Source organism: Phoxinus phoxinus (genome assembly GCF_949152265.1).
Source record: "Phoxinus phoxinus genome assembly, chromosome: 19".
NCBI classification, from domain to species: Eukaryota; Metazoa; Chordata; class Actinopteri; order Cypriniformes; family Leuciscidae; genus Phoxinus; species Phoxinus phoxinus.
The window spans coordinates 18728319-18752198 of NC_136894.1; the positions used below are offsets into that span (position 1 = coordinate 18728319).

At 45.2% G+C, this 23880-nt stretch overlaps 2 protein-coding genes across 7 annotated transcripts in view; one reads left to right on the forward strand and one right to left on the reverse strand.

The window, feature by feature from the left end:
- Positions 1–23880, reverse strand: part of cenpa (histone H3-like centromeric protein A) — a 48506-nt gene that overhangs the window by 17512 nt on the left and 7114 nt on the right. The gene's annotated exons all lie outside the window — the stretch shown is intronic.
- Positions 14902–18337, forward strand: LOC306987219 (uncharacterized protein). Its single transcript, XM_079591307.1, has 2 exons — positions 14902–17839; positions 17893–18337. Exon 1 carries the CDS (start codon positions 14930–14932, stop codon positions 17744–17746), a length of 2817 nt encoding a protein of 938 aa, XP_079447433.1. The 5' UTR covers positions 14902–14929; the 3' UTR covers positions 17747–17839; positions 17893–18337.

The window sequence follows — 23880 nt, forward strand, 5'->3', positions numbered from 1 at the left end:
TTAATTAATTAATATGACCCCCAATGTCACCAGAATGGTGCCGTTTTGGTGCCGTTTTTGCCAACTATGCCTACTATGTCTCCGTTTACATCTCACAATTCAAAAAAAATTTAAGAACCATGAGATATAAACTCGGAATTGCAAGAAAAAAAAAGTCAGAATTGTGAGAAACTCGTGACTTCCATAGACTGCTACTGCAGAACTGTAATTTTCTGCTACCATGTGCAATTACACATGCAGAAGGAGCATGTGAAACCCTAGGGAGGGGTTCTATCAGACCAATAACAGTGCTTGCGGTCCGCGTAGAATTGACTGTGACAGGACAGAGAGTTGGGAGACGAACGCAAGTAGGTAGAGTGCAAAATGACGAACACCTGTATCTCGTTGCAGTAATTGCCGTGAGGAACCGGATAAAAGCCACCTGGAAGCAGGAAGCGGAAAGAGAGAGGCTGTGGAATCGTGTGCCGTTGCTGTCTGGAGAGAAGCCAAAGGAACTGCTGTTCCTGAAGGCGGCCATCCTCTAGAGGGTCCGCCTGAGCCCGGAACAGCGCCAGCGCTTCCGGTCACAGGAAATGGGAGAAGGTGGCCCTTTGCGATGGCCAAGCAGCTCCGGGACGCATGCCGCAAATGGCTGTTGGCCGTGGAAAGCGACATAGATAGAAGGTTGTGCTGGAACAGTTCATTGCCTGCTTGCCGAAGAGGACAGTGCAGTGGGTCCAGTGCCACCGGCCTACATCGCTGGACCTGGCCCTGGCGAGGCTGGTCTACCTATCAGGCTTGGGTGGATTCAGGTTGTAACCAGACCTCCATCCATCAAAGCCTGATCCAGTCAGGGGCATTGGATAAGAGCCGCATGGTTAAAGTGAGGGGTGTGCACGGGTGGTATGGCCGGGGGGGTGAGTGCACAGGTGGGAGAAGCTGTTCTGGGACCAGTGGCAGCTGATCCAGGGGAACCAAACGTTCTGGAGAGGCTGAATGATGATTGTCCCCAGAACAGTCCCACGATGTAATGCTAAAACGGGCATTTGAACAAGTCTGTGCTATCGACGGACAGCTTCTCCATCCTGAGCGAGTGCTCAGATATCCTTATTACTAAAGGGATACTTCACCTCTGTAAAGATGAATGTGTATTTAAAATAGGTAATTTATGCAGTAGAAAAATGTGAAATTATTTTTGAATTTGGAGCCTTCTATACTGAGAAAAGCCAGAAAATGTATTTGTGGTTCATGTGGATGAAAGACAACAACTCCCAGAATGTATTTGCTTCACTGCCCTATGAGGCCACGCCTACCGGTAAGAGAGTGCAGCTGTTAAAGGAGAACTCCGGTCAATTTTTTTTTTTTTAAATGTAAATTTGGAGTGCTGTCAATACAGAGAACAACAACAAAAATCGGTGTTGCCTACACTGTGTTATCCTCTTTATAAATTTGCACCCTGTTGACTTCAATGGGGCAAGTTTTAAACCTGCTTTTAGCCTCTTGATGTGGACATCCTTGATGTGTCATTACAAGTTCCCAGCCATGTGAGTGATTATTTTAGAGTTAACACAGGTGAATCTGACTGCAGTAGATGTGAAAGATATGAATAAAAATTATGTTATTTCAGACAGCGCAAATACCTGTATTTACATCCTGTTTTCAGTCGAAGTCCAAAGTAGTCGATTGTCGAGTTCACACGCGTGATCATAGGTAACTAAACCTATGCGCGTGAACTCGACAATCGACTACTTTGGACTTCGACCGAAAACAGGATGTAAATACAGGTATTTGCGCTCCGACCAGAACATCGACCAGTTCAGGGTCATCTCATTGCTCAGTGTGGAGGGTAAAATCTTCTTCAGCATCATGGCCAAGAGGCTCTCCAACTTCCTGTTGAGCAATAAGTACATTGATACGTCTGTGCAAAAGGGAGGAATACCAGGAGTTCCTGGTTGTCTGGAACACACAGGCGTAGTAACCCAGCTCATCAGGGAAGCAAGAGAAGGCAGAGGGGACCTGGCTGTACTGTGGCTGGACCTCACCAACGCCTATGGCTCAATACCCCACAAGCTGGTGGAGGTCGCACTGGAGAAACACCATGTACCGCAGAAGGTGAAAGATCTCATCCTGGACTATTACAGCAAGTTCAGCTTGAGAGTCTCCACTGGCCAGCTAACATCTGACTGGCACCCGCTGGAGGTGGGGATAATCACTGGCTGCACCATCTCAGTGACACTCTTTGCACTGGCAATGAACATGTTGGTCAAGGCAGCTGAAGCAGAGTGCAGAGGCCACCTCAGCAAGGCTGGAGTAAGGCAACCTCCTATAAGAGCATTCATGGACGACCTCACAGTGACAACAACGACGGTACCAGGAGCCAGGTAGATCCTCCAGGGGTTGGAGAGACTCATGTCATGGGCACGCATGAGCTTCAAACCTGCAAAGTCCAGGTCTCTGGTCCTAAATAAGGGGAAGGTTACAGACAAAGTCCGCTTCAGGCTGGGAGAACACCAGATCCCGTCAGTCACTGAGAGACCAGTGAAGAGCCTTGGGAAGGTCTTCAACTGTAGCCTGAATGACAGAGACTCCATCAAGGCAACCGGTGCTGACCTGGAGCGATGGTTGAGAACAGTGGATAAGTCTGGGCTCCCTGGAAGATTCAAGGCCTGGGTCTACCAGCATGGAATCCTCCCAAGAATCCTCTGGCCTCTGCTTATCTATGAGGTCCCCATGACAGTGGTGGAAGGTTTTGAGCAAAAGGTGAGCAGCTATCTGCGCAGATGGTTGGGCCTGCCACGTAGCCTAAGTAACATCGGGCTATATGGGAACACCAACAAGCTCAGGCTCCCTTTTAGCTCAGTCAGGGAGGAGTTCATCGTTGCACGGACACGGGAACACCTGCAGTACTCTGGATCTAGAGATGCCAAAGTGTCCGGTGCAGGGATTGTTGTGAGGACAGGGAGGAAGTGGAGGGCAGCCGAGGCAGTCCAGCAGGCAGAGACGCGGCTCAAGCACAAGGCCATCCTTGGAACAGTGGCGCACGGCAGAGCCGGACTTGGGAGTCTAACAGCGACACGATATGACTCTGCCAGTGGAAAGGAGAGGCAGAGACTGGTACAGGAGGAGGTGCGAGCTTCAGTCGAGGAAGAGCGAACCAGTAGAGCAGTGGCCATGCGTCAGCAAGGCGCCTGGATGAAGTGGGAGCAGGCGATGGAGAGGAGTGTCACCTGGAAGGAAATCTGGAAGTGGAACCCCCAGAGAATCAAGTTCTTGATTCAGGGGGTCCATGACGTCCTCCCAAGTCCATCCAACCTGTGCACATGGGGCAAAATAAAAACACCTGCATGCCCTCTTTGTTCCAAAATAGGGACATTAGAACACATCCTGAGCAGCTGCTCCAAGGCGCTGGGTGAGGGCCGGTTATCGATGGAGGCACGACCAGGTCCTCAAATCCATCGCTGAGGCAATCAGCAAGGGGATCAAGGACAGCCGATACACCCAAGCTACAGCCAAGGCCATTCACTTCATCAAGGAAGGACAAAAGCCAGAGAGAGAAAAAATGTAAAAACTGCTCTGTAGGTTTGCTCTCCACGGCCCGAGACTAGGTGATGACAGTCGACCTGGAAAGGCAACTGAAAATCCCAACACACATCACCCAGTCCAAATTGAGACCTGACATCATCTTGGTCTCTGAGGCCACAAAACACCTGATCTTGTTAGAGCTGACAGTGCCCTGGGAGGAGAGGATGGAGGAAGCTCAAGAGAGAAAAAAGAAGAAATACCAAGAACTGGTGGAGGATTGTCAGAGGAACGGATGGAGGACCAGGTGTATGCCAGTAGAGGTCGGCAGTAGGGGATTCACCAGTTACTCCCTGAGCAAGATAGAATGTTTTGCCGGACTGGACAAAAGCGAAGCGAACTGGGCGAGAGAGACCGAGAGTGTCTGGGCGCGAGCAATAGTGCGCGAGAGAGACCGAGTGTGTTTGGGCGCGAGCAATAGAGCGCAAGAGAGACCGAGTGTGTCTTGGCACGAGCAATAGTGCGCGAGAGAGACAGAGGGTGTCTGGGCGCGAGCAATAGTGTGCGAGAGAGACCGAGTGAGTCTGGGCGCAAGCAATAGTGCGCGAGAGAGACCAAGTGTGTCTGGGCGCGAGCAATAGTGCGCGAGAGAGACCGAGGGTGTCTGCGCGCGAGAGAGACCGCGCGCGTGTCTGCGCGCGAGCGATAGTGCGCGAGAGACTTCAAAATAACAAGAGACTTTTCAAATAACAATGACAGAATTTTATTCACTGACATCGGGATCCCGCTTACATGGCTACCTTCCAAGATTCCAATATTCCAAAATATTGATTTAAAAAGGAGTGTATTGATTAAAAAACTATTGTATTGCTTCCGTGTCCATGACAACGCTCTGTTTTTCATGGCAATGGTGTGCTATCAAGAAATAACAGACTGCATTCTACATTAGAATTTAACCAAGCCATGTAATAATAGGTAATAATAATTATAACAGAATATAATATCTCTAGTCTATCCTAATAATTATTATAAATACAATGTATATAAAATATAAATACAATTAAAAATATTAATAAATTATTTGTTTTTATTTATTCTGGAGATGCACTGAATTTTGGTGAATAAGAGGACCCAATTTATGTTGATGCACATATTTGTACATTAGCAGGAAATGTAGCACAATATGGATGTAAAAAGCAGTTATAATTAGCCTATGTGACAAATCAACAAATAATCGTGATAATTAATCGTGATCTCAATATTGATCAAAATAATCGTGATTATCATTTTGGCCAAAATCGTGCAGCCCTAACGTGGAGGCAGCGGAAAAACCATCCAGATGGCTCTGGTTAAAGAGGGGAGAGCAGTGGGGGCAGTAGAATGCCACTTGGACACAGGCCGGGGTCTGATCAGCCTCGGTCGGGTCGCCTGGACGAGGGTGTCTGTTGTAAGACCCGAAACACCCAGTAACTCCTGGAAACAACACTGATGATGTGTCCAAGGTTGTGCATCAGAGGATGTTTCTGTAAACTGTATATTCTGTGAGTGAAATCTCACCCTCTATGGGCAGGTTGAAAACATGCGGATCTAGCGCCTTCTACTGGCTGTAGTTTTTAGCCTCTGGCCAAAAAAAGCCTCCGATGACGCAAAATTTTTGCGTCATCGGAGGATTTTTTGCAGACAAAAAATACATAAATCTCTTGTCTCAGGGGGATATGCAGTCCTGCTGTATACCACAATCAAAAACAGCTTATACAAAAAAAGTGAATGAACATCTGCAGAGAGCACAGTCAAAATGTAACTTTTTGTGACTGGTATTGCACTGACACTGTGACTGTGGAGCAGGGCCGGCGCTACCAATAGGCGGAGTAGGCAGTTGCCTAGGGCCTCGGGCTTGGAGGCGGGGCCTCCAAAACATCCCTATCGATATGCTTGACTAAGCTGTTTGTCCATTGGATATACCGGTAACAATTGTCATCCACCTGTAGTTAAAACCAATTAATATCACTGTTTAAATGTGAGTCACTCCCACCCTCTGAATGTATGAAAGAAGAGATTGCAAATGATGAATAAATAAATCCAACTTTTCTGCAAATTGATCTGATGGCGCAGAAACGAACGCATCCTTCAGGGGGCTGCTAAGCGTAAGGCTAAGCAGGCACGCAAATACAGTCCAGCTCGTGATGGAGGTATCATCTATTTTGGAGTGATTTTAATGTATTGTAAAAAATAAACTGAGCCTGACTGACGATCGGCGTCGGTTTGGGATCTTTTTTTACGGTTATGAGTTCAAAAGAGCGCAAGCACCGTTGATGGACTGAATTCGCTTCTGACACTTTGAATCCGAGCGTACAATGCTGACTTTTGTTAGAAAATATAAATACGTTCTAAACGAACCGTCCGAAAGAATCTGTTCGTGGAAATGAATTGGACTTCACTGTGGGAGAGATGGAGGCGAATTCATGAACTGTTCATCTAAATCTTTCAAAGGAGTCGATTCCCCTCGATGGTATCGAATACAACCTGTGGAATCGAATCTTGATTCCTAACGCTTCTGCATCAAGGAATCGATTCTTTTGGAATCGATTCCAGCCCTAGTCAGGAGCTGACTGGCAAAATACTAAAGAAAAAGTAAAGAAGTTTGTCAGTCAAAGAGCAAACGCACTTTACCAGAGCATTGCTTATTATGTTTCAAAACAGTAGACTGCCTGTATATCTTCTGAAACGCAGATGTTTAGCCTACATTTACTGCTCTATCATAACAGACCTAGGTTACTTAATTTTTTTTGTTTTCCAATCAAATACTGTTCTAATATTTATTGAAAATAAGTTTGCAATTTCAAGCATATGAATAAGTACACGATTACAGTTGAAAAAATTAACTAGGCTTTTTATTTCCACTAGGAGCTGATTTGTGTATATTTATATTAAATGTATTTCTCTACTAAAATAATATGACTATTTAGTCTATCAAAAACAAAAATGTTCATTATCCCAAATAGTGGGTTATTGTGTAAGCCTACTATAAATAAATTACTGAACAAAATTACTGCAAACAAATTCCTGACTGATAAAAACAAAACAAAATAGACATTAAATTAACATTAAGCAATGAGGAAAATAAACATTTTTAAAACAAAACCAATAATTTTTTACAGTGTAGAAAAACATGTAGCCTGACATTATTTGTTTTAAACACTAAAACATTTGAGTTTGCTTCCAAAAAAAAGCAGAAGAGTGCCTCTGTAGGTGGCCATGGAATAAGAATAAGTGCTGGTCCAGATTACTTTTCAGATCAAATTTTTTGTGTTTACCTTAATTAAAGTTAAATTAATTTGCAAATTTAAAGCTGCAGTCCGTCGTTTTTCCTCTTTGTCGCCATCTCTGTTCGAAATCTGCAATTGCAGTTATTCGCGGAATTATTAACTGTGCGTGGGTAGTAAATCGGCATGAGACAGCGCGGATGAACACAATGTATTGAGGAGAACCTGTCGCTGCCGCGTCGCTGTGGATACTGTACTGTCATCAGCAATGTCAGAGTATACCTTTTGAAAGTGTCAACATTAGAATTTTCATCGGTAAATGTCATCTGAACAAGTAAGTAACATTCACTTTTGTTCTGACCAAATTCAGGGGGTGGGGGGAAGCATTGCAGTAGGCTATAGCATGCTGATTAAATCAAACGATTGCTTATATCACGTCAAAACGTGAAAAATATATTTTTTCTGAAGTCCGAAGTCTTTGGGTTTTACAACTGGTGAATCTCCAGTTGTCACTGGTGATTGTCGCTTTAAACTTTCGGGATCCGCCATACCAAGTGCTAAGCTAAAACTCCACCATCATCCACACACGCTATAATAGCCGACTAGCCGGGGACTCCTTCTCTATGTGTACAGAAGTGACGTAATGACGCAAAGACATGCTCGAAATTCCCGCGGAAATCCACCAGTACCACTAGAATTAAAATCATTATTACAAGCTTACCGTTTTGAATCGAGGTAAGGCAAGCAGATCGTTTTGAACACTGTCTGGTTACGTTTTTTTTCAAAAATTTATTTTTTTATATTTTTAAACCCAAAAAAGTGCCGGACTGCAGCTTTAAGTAAAAATGTAAAAATACTGATAACAGGATTTGTACAAATAAAATGGTTAGGAATCATATTTGTTTCAAGTGCTTTTTATTTAATGATGTTTTATTAAAGTTCAGGAGGAACACGTTCACAAAATTAAACCTTATTAAACACGAGTGGAGCACATTCAGTTAATCAACCCAATCAATGAATAAGAGGTGTATTCTGCAGACTTACTTCTGTTCATTGACAGTTTATCAGCATCCCTCCACCACCCCATCTCCTCACTTTGATTTTAATAATCTCTTATTGGATGTAAACAACACAATCCAAAATACAATGCAATCTAGTTCTAGATTATTCCCATCACAAATGGGGCACGCCAAATACGCATAATCTTTACTCAATTTAATTTGATGCAAGAGTGAACTCGTGAATTCTGAAAGGTGGAGGGGAGGAGGGCGTGGCGGGGGCCTCTAACATACATTTTGCCTAGGGCCTCCAAATGTCTAGAACCGGCCCTGCTGTGGAGGGCAGTATAACATTTTGTTTGATAAACACCTTTAAGTAGCTTAGGTCCTAAACCCAAAACTATATTTTGTATCTTTATTATATTTGGTTTCGTAAAATAATAATAAAAAATTAACAGAAGTAATTCAGGGAAGAATTTTTTAAGTATAAAATATACGAGTATAAAGAGCTATAAATTCACTGCAACTTATCCAACATCCTAAAGATAAATGATTATAATTAGAAGATATTTATGGTGTTATAAAATATCGCATAGCCTATTTATTTTCCAAGCAAAATGTATATATTAGTCAGAATTATTGCACTCTTATTTGGCGCACATGCGCGCAGCTGCGCTTGTTCAATGTGAAGTTTAGCAGCAAAATGGAAATATTTGCATACTATTACTTTGCATACTAATACTTTCCAAGATTTACAGATGAAGAATATTCCAGTGAAATGTAAGTTTTGCAAACACCATGTCTCAAACGCATAAAACAACACAAAATATATGCTGTTTGATGGGGGATCGATTTGATCTATGATCGACCTCTAGGGCTGGACCATCCCGGCCGAGCCCCCAAATTGTTATGAACCTCCAGTGGAAAGTCCGGGGAGGAGGAGGTTGGTGACAATAATAAAACCATTTCGGGTTGAAGGAACAAAGGAGACCGATTTAACAGCAAGTGTGGCGTTTATTTACAACATTAAATAACCAAACAATACAACAAGACAAGTCTCAAAACAAAAGAACAACTACAACTATGGGACGATTACCGGTTTCACAATAAAATGTACTGACGGTTAGTATTATCGTCTAAAATGTAATTATCATTAAAACCGTGTTTGATTATCGCGATTTTAATAACTCACTGTAAATCCTGTCCAGCCAGCAACAGTCTGACGCAGGCGCAATGTTGTTGTTTTTTTATTCGAGAAGGAATGGCGGATGGCAGCGACCATGCTCGGGAGATTTTTCAGCCTTTTAAGAGGACCAAATCTGAGGTGTGGTCATATTTAGGCTTTTACAAAAGTCATGAGGGAAACTTAATCGAGGATGGCCACCCTGTCTGCAGGACAAAAAGTCGCTGCAACAGAAACACTTCAAATCTGCCGAGTCGTCTTGTGTGACCATCACCCACTGTTGTATAGCGAACGCAAGGCAAGTTAACTTTGACCTCAATACCAAAACTACATCTGTGAAATAATTGGTTACAAAATGTTGTTTTGAGTTTAAGTATTTTAGCTCACTCACAAAGAAAAGTTTGCAGCAAGTGGCTTTGAGCCAAAGACGAACGAACATGTTCAAACAAGACTATTATTAAAGGATAATTCCGGTATTTAACACCTTGAGTCTATATTGTAGTTTGTTTTGGAGGAACAAGAGTGGTGGACAAAATTTTTGTGACAATGGTTCCTCTCTCGAGTTTTTGACTATAATAGAATTGGCCATGGACCCATTTAACATTGGAGTCAATGGTCATGTCCGAAAATGTTATTAAAACAGCCAATAATGTTCGTTTACAAAACTGTTAAACTCACCGAGTGGTTAGTGGTGTTCGTTGATAATTATAAACAATATATCGTTGCAATATATGATTCCAATCCGTTTATTTTGCTATAGTGGAACTATTTTTTCAGACACTTCACAACCATGTAACTTCCGCTCAATATTTGAATCTGAAGCGTTAGCACACTCCCGAGTCCCGACCACTTGATGGCGATAACCGATGTTTATGTCTTGCGGGACACTCACGGTCACAGTCGAGTTCAACTTCATATTGCACTGGTCAGTGGTCACGTCTTTCAATATGGTTTGAATTTGTGCGGTCAAAAATTGCTGTAAAGTTCCTAAAAAAATTATTGTTTATTTCGCTTACTCTCCCGGAGCACAGTTGCTCTGCTCGCTAGCCTTATGGGAAACGGAAGCGAGCAAAAAGACTACATCGACCAAATGTAAACAGCCCCCTTTCCGTTTCTGGGAGCGCATTTATATTAACGAGCACTCAGTCCTTAAACAGAATTCAATGGGATTTTACAAAATGACGAATAAAACACGACAGAAACTGTATTTCGCAACACTTTTTGTTTCTGGAACATCAACTAACATCACTAATCACTCGATGAGTTGCACAGTTTTGAAAACTAATGTTAAAGGTTGTTTTAATTACATTTTCGGACATGGCCATTGACTCCAATGTTAAATGGGTCCATGGCCAATTCTTTTATAGTCAAAAACTCGAGAGAGGAACCATTGTCAAAAAAATGTTGTCCACCACTCGTTCATCCAAAACAAACTACAATATAGACTCAAGGTGTTAAATACCGGAATTATCCTTTAAGACGAGTGCCATTTAAGGGATAATAATGTATAGATTTATTGTACACTTATTACACAGATTTTTTAACCACATAATTACGGGGACATATTGAATTGAGATTAATGTTTTAAATCTTACTTGTTTATAAATCGATTTTGTACAGCGAGCATACAAAACAATCGTCCAGTCAAGATGATCACAACAAAATTATCAAACTCTGTAAACAATAAATCAACTCTGATTTCATTTTCAATACAATCAAAAATGGAGACGCAAGACGGCAAGTTGTATTTGAATGAAACGAGAGCGCGCACCCGTTGTGATACATGGATGTGCGCTTTGTTATAATGCGTTGCTATGACAACGGTCATTCAATAAGCAAGGAAATGCCACAGAATAGAATCTTGCTTAAAAAAGTGCATAGAGCTGCTTGTTTTATTTGTTGTTTGTTGATTTTCAAAAATAAAACTTGTTGAAATGTTTTCAGGGTGAGATTCAGTTATTTTTGAACACATTCATCTCACATTTTGTTTGAACATTCATCACACATTTTGTTTGAACAAAACCGTGATAATATTTGATAATCTCACGATCATTTTGGTCACTATAATCGTGATAAAAAAAATTCATACCGTCCCATCCCTACTCAGGACATATGGAGGATACAAAATCAGTGGAGTTTGATTCTGTTGCAATTTGTTCACGGTTGACCCCCATTTTGGCTTAAAACGCCTGGACTATATAGCCTATCCCTCACACACACGCAGAGTGCATGCATACTCTACCAGGGGTCTCCAACACGTCGCTCGCGAGCTACCAGTAGCTTGTGGCCTGATTGGAGGTAGCTCGCTCACCAAGGGGCCTTTCACATATCACGATCTTTTGTTTTTTCAAATGTCATCTCATTTTTTCCAGGCGCAGCGAGAACTTTTCAGAATGCCGCATACACGCAGGTCATGTGACAAGAAGTCGTCCATCTTTTGTTTTTACAGTCTATATCTATGATACCAATATATATATATATAAATTTTCTTTCCACAGCCTTGATTAAAATTATAACATTGATAGAGTTTATTTGGAATAGAAGACACCTAGAATTAGGAAGGTACTTTTGCAGAGGCCCAAATCAAAAGGAGGAATGAGATTGCCAAATTTTCAGATTTATTACTGGGCGAGTAATATAAGGATAATGGCCTATTGGTTACAAAAACAAGCTCAGTTATGGGTAAGCGTAGAAAATGCATTCTGCTATCCTTCTTCGCTTTCAGCTCTACTTTTTTCACCTCTACCAACTATACGCCCTGGACCAATAGACAATCCTGTAGTTTCACACAAACTCAAGATTTGGTCCAAGGTCTTTCGCTCCCTCATTTAAAGGGCACCTATTATGACATTTAAAATGTTCCTAATGTTGTTTTGGGAGTCCCCAACAACAGTTTTACATGCATGCAATGACAAAAAACACTTTTGTTGTCGTATAATACGCATTTATTTTTACCTGATTTGCTCACCGACTCCCAAATAAATCGTTCAACGACTCATTTTTCCAAACCCCTCCTTTGCGCGACGCTAATCTGCGTTGATTGGTCAGATGACCCAGTCAGTTGTGATTGGTATACTTATTGTTTAACACGGAGTACAATGATGCTTTTATCAATTAAACTGTGTTATAATAATGATTATAGTCCACTGCTTTGTAGTTTGTAGTAAAAAACTAAAAATAAGATAAAGAATTTAATGTTATGTTAGCGAGCATATAGCCCAGAGTTCATATTGTAAAAGCACAATCAGTCTTTGTTTGCATTAGCCCGATGCATAAACATAACGTTCTCTTACGTAGAGTTCTCTCGTACTGCGTCGAAAGAACGCTACGGGAAAGATATTTCTTTGTCGAGATTGAAGCCAAAAATTAATCCTTAATTTTGTAATATTGTAAAACGCTTTTCTGAAGCATACAACCTAGGCGGAGCAATACAGCTCACCCATTGGCTGCTCTGCCAGAAAAGCACAGCCTATGCGAGGCCAGGACGCTGACCAATGAGGACGCTTCGCGCCCTTCTGCGTCACCTCCCGCCCAAACAGGCGTGGCCTAGGCCTATAAATACGAGCATAGCTGTCTAACACGCCGATTTTCTTAAATTCAACGAAGCTGCACGCATCGCTGGATTGATTCGAGCCACCACAGCCGTCTGGATACAAGCACCTCAGCAGGACGAGCCCTTACCTGAAGCCGCTGGTCTTCGCCGCCTTCAGCCGCCGTTCCCTGCTGCGCTTCTCCGGCGTGGATATATCCTTTCAGTTTTGTGTGTGTTTTGTGTGTGTGTTCGCCTACCGCGTCACACGCTTTTTCCTCACAAAAGAGCACGAGCGTCTTTATAAAGATGTCTCGCTTTTCCTGCGGCTCCTGCCGAGCTGCGCTCATCGACGGGGACCACCACGAGTTATGTGTTTCCTGCTTGGGCGAGGAACATGCAGCTATCGCTCTCGGTGATGGCGGCTGCCATCACTGCGACATGATGCCAATCGCGACTCTGCGGACTCGCCTTGCATCTTTCGCCGAAGCTGCTCAACCGCCCCCTGTAGCGCCGCGCCGTAAAAAGCGCCGTGCTCAGCGGGTCCCGGAACCTCCCTCCACGAGGAGCTCGCCGCCGCCGCCGCTAGCTCCTCTCAACGTCTCGCTCGAGTCGCTCACCGACGGACAACAGCCGCAGCACGCCGCTTTGTCCGTTATGGATGACGACCAGCAAGCTGTATCAGAGGGAGATGATGATTGCTGTTCGCTTCTCGCTTCGGAGAGCGAGGGTTGGGCGAGCTCTGTGGACCTCCCCTCCCCCGCTGTTCGAGAGCGCAGAGGAGGGAAGATCAGCATCGAGGCGGAACTGATGCGTCTGCTCACACAGGCCGTGTCGAGCCTCGGCCTCGATTGGTCGACGCCCGAACAACCTGCACTCAACCGGCTGGATGGACGCTTCCTCTCTGGAGACCGCGCTGCGCCCCCCTCCAGACACGCACCGTTTCTTCCTGAGCTTCACGAAGAGGTAGCGAAATCATGGAAGGCGCCATTTTCAGCCAGAGTACGTACTTCTGCCTCGCCAGCATTCTCCGTAGTGGACGGTGCTCGAGACAGAGGCTACCACGCTCTCCCTCCGGTCGAGGAGGCGGTAGCGACTCACCTTTGCCCACCCTCTGCGGGACGGCGGGCTAAGGGAGTCCTACCATCCAAAGCTTGCCGCACGTCTTCAGCTCTGAACGGTCGCGTGTATTCCGCCGCCGGACAAGCTGCATCGGCGCTGCACACCATGGCGGTGCTTCAAATCCACCAGGCCAACCTCCTCTGCAAGCTAGACGAGGAAGGCCCGGGCGCGATCAGTGTTCCGGACCTGCGTAGCGCCACAGACCTAGCTCTTCGCGCTACAAAGTCCGCCGCACACGCCATCGGCAGGATTATGGCCACAGCTACTGTTTCTGAGAGACATTTATGGCTGACTCTCTCTGAAATGGCGGAATCCGAGCGCTCTGCGTTTCTCGACGCCCCCATTTCACCGACTGGCCTCTTCGGATCCTCCGTGAAGGACTTCGCGGACCGATTCGCCGAGGTACAGAAAACTTCGCAGGCCATGAGACATTTCCTGCCAAAGCGCTCCAGTTCCGCAACAGGCCGCCCTAAACAGCCGCCTGCCCGAACTCAGCAGCGCCCCGCGCCCGCCGCGCCGGCCCAGCAACAACAGGCCCGAGAGAGACCACGGTCTCGCTCCGCCGGACGCCGCCCGCCACCGCGTGGTCCTCGGCCCAAGATCTCAATCAAGCCCGAGGCCTCGACGCCATCCTAGCCCTGCTAGGAAAAAGACGGTGTTCGGGTCCCGCTGCGGCCGGACTTCCACCAAAGATTCCCGCTTGTACAGCCCTAAGTTCCGTGTTTGTACCAGTGTACTCAGCAGCCAACAAACCGGCCGTAAAGCCCGTTTGCCTGCACACAAACGCCGTTTTCACGGCGACCCAGATAAATCTAAAAAAGAGTTTAATTTCTGGTGTTCCGGCCAAGGCCGATGGTGTAATGTGTGTAACTGCAATGCCCACCCAGTGCCCATTCATTCACACAAGCACAGCCCCGTTCAACACAGGGTTTGCACACATAAAATCGGCTCACACCGATTGTGCTTTACGTGTAGTGAGCGTGCCCACTGTCCAGTGCCCACAACCACTACACACTGCACGTTCCGCGGTTTCTGTAAAAACGAAACTAACGAACGGTCAGTCAGTACACAAACACAGTGTCCCCGGTGTTATAAATGTGCCCGCCACCAAGCGCCCACGTTTATTCACAAACATAACGAGCCCCGTAGGGCTCGCCCCGCGTGCTCTCTCTCAACTCAGAGAGTCGAGCGCGCGCGGGACGCATACTGTGTTAAACATGTCCCCCGCCTCAGACGCCACGGCGTCCATGTCACAGCACATGGTTGCTCTCGTGTCGCCGCCATTTCGCGACCAGAGCCCAGATTACATTCAACCCCTAGTCACACGTGCAGATGCATGGGAAGGACTACCCGGGGTTTCAGAATGGGTGCTAGAGACTATAAAAAGAGGCTATTCGCTACAGTTTTATCGACGCCCTCCCCGTTTCACGGGAAAAGTCGAAACCACGGTAAAAACAGAAGTAGCACATCTACTTCGAGCCGAAATAGCGAAGCTATTGAGCAAAGGGGCCATAGAGCCTTTATCTCAAGCTCAGAGCGAAGGGGGCCTGTACAGCAGATATTTCCTGGTACCGAAGAAAGACGGGGGTCTCAGACCCATTTTAGATCTAAGGCGTCTGAACAAAACGCTTGCAAAGCGGAAGTTCAGAATGCTCACGACCAGAGGTATCCTCGCGCAAATTCGCCGAGAAGACTGGTTTATGGCAATAGATCTGAAAGACGCGTATTTTCACATACAAATTGCGTCACGTCACAGGCGATTTTTGAGATTCGCCTTCGAGGGCCGGGCATATCAGTACACAGTCCTGCCATTCGGCCTATCCCTAGCACCTCGTACATTTACAGTGTGCATGGACGCGGCGCTGGCACCCCTGAGACTCCGGGGCGTTCGAATTCTGAACTATTTGGACGATTGGCTAATTCTGGCTCAATCGCCGTCAGAACTCGCTCACCACAAGACACTAATACTCGATCACCTCGAGTGCTTAGGTCTGAGGGTCAATTGGGAGAAAAGTTCACTGTTTCCCAGTCAAAGGATCTCCTTTTTAGGACTGGATCTGAACTCACTGTCTATGACAGCACAGCTGTCATCACAGCGCAGGCGAAATACCCTGCAAATGGCGAAATCCTTCCTCAGCGGCCACATAGTGCCACTCAGGAGATTTCAGAAAATGCTGGGCCTCATGGCCTCAGCCTCAACAGTGCTGCAGTTGGGCCTGCTGCGCATGCGCCCACTACAGTTCTGGTTGAGAGCGCGCGTACCGCGCCGAGCATGGCTACACGGTCGCTATCGCCTCAAGGTCACTCAGGAATGCATTTCAGCCCTGACACCATGGAGAGCGTCAGACTGGTACCGGTCAGGTGTAAGCCTGGGGACTTCCTCGAGCCTGAAGGTGGTGTCCACGGACGCGTCCACCTCAGGCTGGGGAGCACTGCTCGACGGCAGTCCGCTCTTTGGCCAGTGGTCAGAGCGAGCCAAACTACCGCACATAAACTGCCTGGAAATGATGGCAGTGGACTTTGCGCTGAGGCGCTTCTGTCCCCGGATAAAAGGACACCACGTCCTGGTCCGCTCGGACAACATGTCGGTAGTAGCCTACATAAACCGCCAGGGTGGCGTGAGATCCCGGAACCTATTCAGGTTAGCGGAACGCATACTGGTGTGGGCCCAGCACAACCTGCGCTCGTTAAGAGCAATGCACGTGCCAGGCCACTTGAACGTAGGCCCGGACAGACTCTCACGGAACAACGTTCCCACTGGAGAGTGGTCCCTACACACACAGACAGTGCGTCTGCTGTGGAAAACGTTCGGCAGAGCGGAAATAGACCTGTTTGCAAACCAGGAAAACGCTCATTGCCCAGAATTCTTTTCGAAGAGCACGAACGCGCTGGCCAGAGTCTGGCCCCGCCGCCCGCTCTATGCTTTTCCTCCTGTCTCACTCCTGCCTCAAGTGCTGGAGCGTATCAGGGAGAGCGGATGCTCAGTACTGCTAGTTGCTCCATTCTGGACGAATCAGACCTGGTTCCCAGCTTTGATGCAACTGAAAAGTACTGCCCCGTGGCCGATACCAGTGAGGAGAGACCTCCTCTCACAGGCCAAGGGCTCGATTTTGCATCCTCACCCCGAGCTTTGGTCCCTACACGTATGGGCCATAAACGGGTACCCGCTAACCTCCCAAGAGGAGTGTTAGACACGATCGAACAAGCTAGGGCTCCGTCTACTAGACGGCTCTACGCTTCCAAATGGTCGGTGTTCTCTGGATGGTGTTCAGATCAAGGTCTGTCACCACTTCAGTGTGGAGAACCGGAGATTCTCTCCTTCTTGCAAGAGCTATTGGATAAGGGAAGAACCCCATCCACGCTCAAAGTCTATGTGGCTGCCATATCAGCGTTCGTTAATCCAACGCTTGGCCGTTCACTAGGCAGGAACGACCTGGTGGTCCGCTTCCTGAGAGGCGCCAGGAGGTTAAACCCTCCAAGGCCTCCTTCAGTCCCCGTTTGGGACCTTTCTACAGTGTTGAACGCTATGAAAGGGGCCCCTTTCGAGCCTATTCACTCAGTTGACATGAAACACCTGTCTCTCAAGACCGTGTTTCTTTTGGCTCTCGCTTCAGTGAAGCGTGTGGGAGACTTGCAAGCGCTCTCAGTGAGAGCTTCTTGTATGGAGTTCGGTCCAAACGACTCTATAGTCGTGTTGAAACCGAAGCATGGGTACGTGCCTAAGTCCCTCAACACACCGTTCAGGGCTCAGGTCATCTCCCTGTCGGCCCTGCCGGCCTCAGAGGACGGAAATAGCTCCCTTTGCCCGGTCAGGGCATTAAGAGCTTACGTGTCCCGCTCCGCTGTTTTTCGACAGACGGAGCAGCTCTTCGTTTCGTTCAGCGGGCGCTCCAAGGGACGAGCCGCAACGAAACAGAGTCTGTCTCGATGGGTAGTGGACGCCATTGCGCTAGCCTACGCATCTGGAGGCTTGGAATGCCCTTTGGGCATCAGAGCACATTCCACGAGAGGCATGGCCTCCTCATGGGCTTGGTATAGCGGAATCTCGTTACAAGATATCTGTATGGCGGCAGGCTGGGCCTCCCCGTCTACATTTATTAGGTTCTATAACCTAGAGGTTCCTGCGTTGCAGGCTAAACTGCTCTCGGTCTAGAAGACTATGTATAAGTGTTCCTGCCCCGCACTGCGGCCCAGGTCACTTCAATGGTAATATGTACAAGTGCTCCTGCCCCGCGCTGCGGCCCAGGTCACTTCAATGTCTAATATGTATAAGTGCTCCTGCCCCGCGCTGCGGCCCAGGTCACTTCAATGTTTTAAGCATCACTCACTGACAATGTGTCCCATGAGCATGCTATTACCCCTCATATATATCTATATTTACATATATATGCTATTATGCCTTGAGAGGCACTACTATAAGGGATGATGCTATTTTAGCCGCTCTCCTTATACTTCTTGGGGTAGGCGCTTGTATACCAGGGCGCGCGCGCCCTTAGGTGTCTGTGTCGATCCAAGAACACGCACGGCGGTTTGCATGGGGTTCCCGTAGCGTTCTTTCGACGCAGTACGAGAGAACTCTACGTAAGAGAACGTACTCGGTTACTAACGTAACCTCGGTTCTCTCTAGGAGAGGGAACGAGTACTGCGTCTCATGCCGTGCGTGTCCACGCTGCGTCGCTTCATTGACGAAAATCGGCGTGTTAGACAGCTATGCTCGTATTTATAGGCCTAGGCCACGCCTGTTTGGGCGGGAGGTGACGCAGAAGGGCGCGAAGCGTCCTCATTGGTCAGCGTCCTGGCCTCGCATAGGCTGTGCTTTTCTGGCAGAGCAGCCAATGGGTGAGCTGTATTGCTCCGCCTAGGTTGTATGCTTCAGAAAAGCGTTTTACAATATTACAAAATTAAGGATTAATTTTTGGCTTCAATCTCGACAAAGAAATATCTTTCCCGTAGCGTTCTTTCGACGCAGTACTCGTTCCCTCTCCTAGAGAGAACCGAGGTTACGTTAGTAACCGAGTACGTTTTTACAAAAAAAAAAAAAAAAATGCAGTTACGTTACTACGAGGTATTACCTACTCTGTTTAAGACAACTCCGAAAACAACGACAAACACTTCACATATCTCAATACAATTGTCATTAAAGACCTAGAAGCTAAACGGTGCTTACACAACAAACAAAATAATTATTAAGCATGCTACATAAAACAAATGCAACAATTATTAATAACTAGGGCTGGGATAAACGATTATTTTTTAAACGATTAATCTAGCGATTATTTTTTCGATGCATCGATTAATCTAACGATTATTTTTCCCAGTCCGATTCGATTCGATTATCGATTATCTGCCCATTAATTGACTATAATAGCAATTTATACATGTTGATTTACATGTCTGAATGAAAAAAACATGAATTCCTTAACATTGCAATATATGTTTATTGCTCTTAAAATTCCAAAATAAAACATTATACAAGTGCAAAGTAATGCATTTCTTAGTCAGAGGTAGCATTCAATAAAACCTTGAAAACACAAAGGCCGGAAAAAAAGTGCATCTTGTAATGAAAATAACAACAACTTGATGTCTAGCATTCAATAAACAAATTAAAAGGTCACCCAGGCAGCCACCCTTTCTTAGAGCTATTGAAAGAATACAGTAACTATTGTAAACTTGGGGGCTTTAAGCTAATACAGAAAGTGCTTTTCCAACAAAAAATAATGAAAATAAACATTCAGAACACAACATTTATGTTGAACATAGGCCTAGCTTACTGAAAAAAACTTCATTCACAATTTCACATGCAAATAACAACTTACACTAGTCTCTGACACTTTCCTTTCACCTTAAGAATACTGTGTGTGTGTGTGTCTCTGTGTGTGTGTGTCTCTGTGTGTGTGTGTCTCTGTGTGTGTGTGTCTCTCTCTGTGTGTGTGTGTGTGTGTGTGTGTGTGTGTGTGTGTGTGTGTCTCTCTCTCTCTGTGTGTGTGTCTCTCTGTGTGTGTGTGTCTCTCTCTCTGTGTGTGTGTGTCTCTCTCTGTGTGTCATTCAAGACAAAATACAGTCATATATTGGAGTGGAGGAATGTGAGCATTTCAACATGCTCAGGAGTCAGGCTTGCCCTTTTTTTAGTAACAATGTTCCCAGCAACTGAGAAAAGCCTTTCAGATGGCGTTGATGTGGCAGGTATAGACAAATAGGATTTGGCTACTGCAGCCAGGATGGGGAACCTTGTGGCGTTATCCTTCCACCATGTAAGGGGGTTGTTATCCCTTGGGATAGGGTTTTCCCCGAAATACAAAAGCACCTCTTTCCTGACTGTCTCACTGTCCCCATCACCATCCTCCTGGTCCATGTTTTCTTCATTGCCGTCTTCCCCCTCAGAATCTGTGCCCAACAAAGTGTCCAACAAAGAGCAGGACCTCCTCTTTGGTGGGGAGCTTGCTGAGGCTTCCTGCCCCACAGCTGCCTGTAACAATCTCTGCTTCCTTCTGATATCAAGAGCAACAGTCTGTATTTGTACTTGTAGTTTGAGTGCATCATCTGCTGGAAGGAACTTCAATTTCCGAAAACGGGGATCAAGTGCAGCAGCAATGAGAGACACATTTTTCCCATCCTCTTGAAATACAAACACCTCCTGCCACCTTGACAATATCTCCTCTTCTGCTTTGGTCTGGAAAAAGGTCATGGCAGCAGAATCAAATGATTTATTTCGGGTGGATTTCAGGAGACCCTTCAGCAGGGGGGGGGAGAACAGAGGCTGTGACATAAGATTGACCACTAAGGAAAACCGTGGCTTGCTCATAGGGCTTGAGCACCTCTTCCAGTTCCCCCAGAAGAATCCATTGATCGTTTTTCAGATCAAGATGGTGCTTTCCGCGCTGTGTGATTTCTGGATCTGATAGCGTCACAACCACTGGCCATCGCTGCTCTAAAAGACGTTCAATCATATAGTATGAACTGTTCCAACGGACTGCTACATCCTGTATCAGTTTATGTTCAACTGTGCCCATCTGTTTTTGTTTTAGCTTCAGCTTAGTGGTAGCTGGCTCACTTTTCTTTATGTGTTTTACGAGGCACCGTGTAGCTGAGAGTGCCTTGTTAATCACAGGGTTGTCCATTGAATGATTGACTACCAGTTGAAGTGTATGCCCAGCACACCGATGGGATACCACCCCAAATCTCTCTTCCAAGATTCTGAGAGCTGCCACAATGTTACGTGCATTGTCATGGACAATAGCAAGGATATTCTCAAACGAAATGTCAAATTTTTCTGCCACATTCTCCAGCCAGGAGGCAATATTTTCTGCTGTGTGGCGTTCTTCAACTGGAAGTGTTGTCAAATTGAAGGAGACAAGATCCCAACTGTCATTAATAAAATGACAAGTTACCCCTAAGTAGGCTTCTGTGACCAGACTTGTCCAAGCATCAGTGCTAAGGGAGATTTTGGATGTGGCCATTTTAAGTTTGTTTTTAAGTTTCTCCACTGAAGTTTCGTACTTGTTCTCCATCATAGTAGTGAAATGGCGCCTACAGGGCAGAGTGTAACCTGATTCAAAGGTGGTCAGCATTTCTTTGAATCCCTCGCCCTCAACCACAGAAATCGGCCTCATGTCTTTAACAATCATTGATAAGACGCTCTCAGTAAGTATGGCAGCCTCCTGGGGGGTGCAGGGTGTTGTATTTTTCTTGTGAAAGTAATTTTCCACACTATTCTTCTTATCCCTGAAAACAAAGTACACACACATTAAAATAAATATAATAATAAACCAACACCAAAGAAACACAATATACGATTTTTTTATATATCCACCTCAGCCTACAGGCTATGCCCATTGATTAAGTATCAACAAGTAGGCTAATCAAACCCTATGTGTGTAACAACAATATATTCGTTTTCCTTAAAATTTGAATTAACAGAACAACTTAAACACTTTGCAGTTTGAATGATGTTCTGTATAAACAAAATGACGGAGTATGTTTTTGTTTCCACTGTTCGATCGCGCCTCACACACACAAATATAATTAAACACTCTGCGACTTTGCGATCGCGCCTCTCTCTCTCTCTCTCTCTCTCTCTCTCTCTCTCTCTCTCTCTCTCTCACACACACACACTGCGCCTTTTCGATCGCGCCTCACTCTCACACACGTACAGTCGTACACAAATATAATCAAACACTCTGCGACTTTGCGATCGCGCGCCCCTCTCTCTCACACACACACACACACACACACATATAATCAAACACTCTACGACTTTTCGATCGCGCCCGCGCCTCCATCTCTCTCACACACACACACACACACACACACACAAATATAATCAAACACAATGCGACTTTTCGCTCGCGTCCGCGCCTCTCTCTCTCTCTTTCTCTCTCTCTCTCTCTCTCTCTCTCTCTCTCTCTCTCTCTCTCTCTCTCTCTCTCTCACAAACACACGTAGTTAAAAAACATACACTGTAGCCTAAAACCTTAGGTTTGGACAACGTATTATAGCCTACTCCAACATCGAGTGCAAAGTGGGGAGTTGAAGAAAAACTTACGGTGCTCTGTCATCTGCAGCTGCTCCCGGGTGGCGCCTCTTCAGGTGCTGGTGCATTGCCGTGGTGCTAGAATGGAAGGCCATCTCCATTTTGCACAGACGACATATCACGGAATTGTTTCCTTTTACATTAAAGAATTCCCATACTTTAGAGGACCGAGTGCGTTTGCACTTCTGAAAGTCTGAGGAGCGAGTGGTGTTGCAACTACTCTCCGACGCCGCCATTTTTGTTTTGGGTCTGACTAATCGACGTGCATATTTTGCGTCGACGTATTTTTTGCGTCGACGTCATCGATGACGTCGACGCGTTGTCCCAGCCCTATTAATAACACTTACAGGTTGTGATTTGGAGGAGGAAGCTGATGCAAATACACTTGGAACTGAACCTTTCTTCAATATCAGCCGAGTCGCGAATCCAAGTTTGATTGCATTTAAGTTGGTAAAGCAATCGTCTTCAAAATGGCGCGAACAAAGCACAAGGCTCGGACTATAGGCCTACTTCTGTGGTATAGTTGTTAGGGGTGTAACGATACCTTCATTTCACGATTCGATATATATCACGATACTGAACTCACGATACGATATTATTGCGATACTCCCAAGACATATGATAAAAGGTTAACAAAAAATGTACTGTTGATTAAAATGCTAACTTTGATATTACATTGTGGGTTTAAATTAACAGGTTTGGACTTGGTGCTTGTAATTCAAGGACAATGGTGACACCAGAATAAAAATATTCATGATTCTGAAGCTGACCATTGCATTATTATACATTATAATCAACATTATATAGTAGTTTAATGTAGTACTGACACTAAAACTCTGAAAACATGATTTTTTTTCTTATACAGTAATTTCTATTTTGGGTGAACTATCCACGATACATATTGTCACTATCCACGATACGTATTGTTGCATTTTTGTATTGCGATATATTGTGGCACGATATATTGTTACACCCCTAATAGTTGTATATATGAATTGTAGCCACTTAGTCTTCAAATGCTCCTCCTTGGGCAGATGAAAAAAAGTTGTCTTTTGAGTCGCACTTCAGAACACCGCGTCTCATCGCCATGACGTTTTCAAGTTTTCCCTGCTGGCCTTGGAGCGCAATAAGTGGGCGTATCGTATTCAAATAACTTGACAAGTTGACGTCAACTAGTCAGAGAAAAAGCTTTGGTCTTCTAACGATTCATAAAAATTACTCAGAGTCGACTCTTACTTTTGAAAGACAATAACTTTATATACGGTGCACTTTCATATTTCAAACTTTGCAGGATGTTTTTGTTCACTTAGATCTATGTTACACACTACATGAAAGGTAAATTTCAAAATTCCATAATAGGTGCCCTTTAAAAATACAATATTTGACGATTGGGTTGGAAAAGGAATTTATAGTTTTATAGACCTATTTATTGATAAACTATTTCCATCATTTGAACAGCTACAAAAATACAACATACCTTGCATATTTGCAGGTGCGAAACTTTATTAAACAAAATAATCCATTGTATCCCAACTCTCCCAATCAATCCATAATGGAATTGATACTTATAAGTGACCCCCACAATAAAGGAGGTATTTCAAATATATGAAATATATGATGTCCTAGGAGGAAGATTTGGGTATTGAAATTACAGAGGAGCAATGGGAGGCAGCCCTTAAACAGATTCATAGCTCATCGGTATGTGCTTCATGCGATCGTTGCCAGCTCCAGATTTGGAGGTGCGCAAAAATTGTGAA